Source organism: Trypanosoma rangeli, assembly GCF_003719475.1.
Source record: "Trypanosoma rangeli strain AM80 chromosome Unknown Tra_15.4_contig_00601, whole genome shotgun sequence".
NCBI classification, from domain to species: Eukaryota; Euglenozoa; class Kinetoplastea; order Trypanosomatida; family Trypanosomatidae; genus Trypanosoma; species Trypanosoma rangeli.
In genome coordinates this window covers 5,391-7,112 of record NW_021706348.1, presented here as the reverse complement: position 1 = coordinate 7,112, position 1,722 = coordinate 5,391, and the positions used below count along the sequence as shown (strand labels likewise).

General features: G+C 60.5%; 2 protein-coding genes across 2 annotated transcripts; both read left to right on the top strand.

Moving 5' to 3' along the window:
- Positions 1-383, top strand: TraAM80_09515 (uncharacterized protein; the record flags this gene model as incomplete). Its single annotated transcript, XM_029386194.1, has 1 exon — positions 1-383. A coding segment is annotated over one exon (383 nt), but the record flags the coding sequence as incomplete, so codon positions are not given.
- Positions 384-748: 365 nt separating this feature from the next.
- TraAM80_09514 (receptor-type adenylate cyclase) lies at positions 749-1,621 on the top strand (the record flags this gene model as incomplete). The annotated part of the gene is made up of 1 exon (XM_029386193.1): positions 749-1,621. The coding sequence occupies one exon, from the start codon at positions 749-751 to the stop codon at positions 1,619-1,621; it is 873 nt and encodes a 290-aa protein (XP_029233951.1).
- Between the last annotated feature and the right edge of the window lie 101 nt (positions 1,622-1,722).

The window sequence follows — 1,722 nt, the reverse complement described above, 5'->3', positions numbered from 1 at the left end:
CGGCTCACCACAGGACGAAGGGAGGGGCGGAGCGCTCCCACTGCGGTGCGCTGGCCGGCGGTCTGGGGGGGGGAGGGGGCACCTTCCCTTACGCGGCGATGAAACGCCCTTGCGGGGCCAAACGTGGGCCGAAAAAGGGGTCGGAGGAAGCCTTCCGGGACAACCCTTTGCCCGCAAAGGGAGGACCCCCGCCTTTTTGCGAAAGGAGGCAGACTGAAGGTGCTAGGGCAGTTGGCCGCAGCGGGGAGAAACCCGCTGGCGGAGGGCACCCGGCACGCGGCAGCCCGTCGCTTCCAGGGGGTGATGGGTGGATTAATGAAAGGCAGGATCATGGATCATGGGCCGCGTGTGAATGGAAGGGGCAAGAGAACGCGGGCGCGTGAAGGCTCGTAGTCATCTGCGTTATGCTTCGCGAGCACAGGCTCGCATTGGCGAACGGCCGTGAAGGGGCGCGTGTGGCATGTGGAAGTGCGTCTTCTCCTTAGCATCTGCTCCTGAGAGAGGGCGGGTGTTGTAGTCGCTTTGCTCCGCAGAGGTTCTTTTCCGTACAACTTTTGTCCTTGTCGCATCCGTTGCTTTCCTTTGCGCCGATTGCGTTGGCGGCTGCGCGTGTGGCCGTGCACTCTCACCGGCGCTCGCTCCGCCCCTTTTCTGCTTTTTCTGCAGAGTGTCCGTCCTTTTTCCCTCCCTCTTTCTCTGCAGTAGTAATCCACAGGCCACACAGCAAGACAGTCGCAAGGCAGCGGGTATGGCGGTGCATTGGGGGCGGCGAGGCGGCTGTGCGCGGTTGGGCTTGCGGCCCTCTGCTGCGTCGTCGCGTCTTGCCGTTATCGCTCTTCTTGTGCTGCTGCTGCTGTTCGCTTTTCCATGTGCCGGTGCTCAGTCCGCGGCGTCCCAAAGCGTTGTTAAACTTGTGACTTTTCGCTTTGGTGATCCTTTGCTTGATATTCTTTTCAAAAACATCTTTGCGGGGTTGAGGGCTTCGTTTTACTCGCGGAAGTTCATTGTGGGGGAGGATGTGAGTGTAGAGATTGTCCACAAAATCACAAAAAAAACCGATTACCCATCTGATCTCTCTACGGCGTTGAGTGACAAGGGCATTTACGCCCTCGTTGGTCACTGCGGTGACCAACTGTTGCAGAACGTAAAGGACGTTCTTGCGGAACACGACGTCGTAGCTTTTGCCCCGTTCACCGGGTCGGGTGTGGTGCGTGGGTGGAACCCCAATGTATACTTTTTGCGTGCTGATCCTGCGACGGAGCTGCTGGCACTTCTCCGCTTTGCCGTGGCTCGGCTGCGGGTGCTTCGGATGGGCTTCACGTACCCGCGGAATATCCTTTTTTGGCGACAGCGAGTGCGAGCAGGCAGGGCGTGTGATGTCGGAGGTGGGCTACGAGCTGAGCGGCGTCTTCGCTGTGCAGGGTGCTGGGCTAGGTGGGGCCGACCCGAAGGAGTTCGATGCTGCGTGGGAGCGGTTTGCTGTGACTTAGACGCAGGCTGTGATTGTGTTTGGCTCGCCGATACGAGACACCGCGAAGTTCATTGCGAAGATGCTGGCGGACGGACGCACCGCTGGTGCGTACCTGCTGGCTCCCTCGGCGGTGCAGGACGTTGTTTTTGAGACTTGGCGTGCTGTCGTGGCTGGTGGTGGTGCGAAGTTTGTGCCCACGCTCGCGTTTGCTGCTGCAGTGCACGGCCGCTGCCTGCACCTGCGCCGGGCAG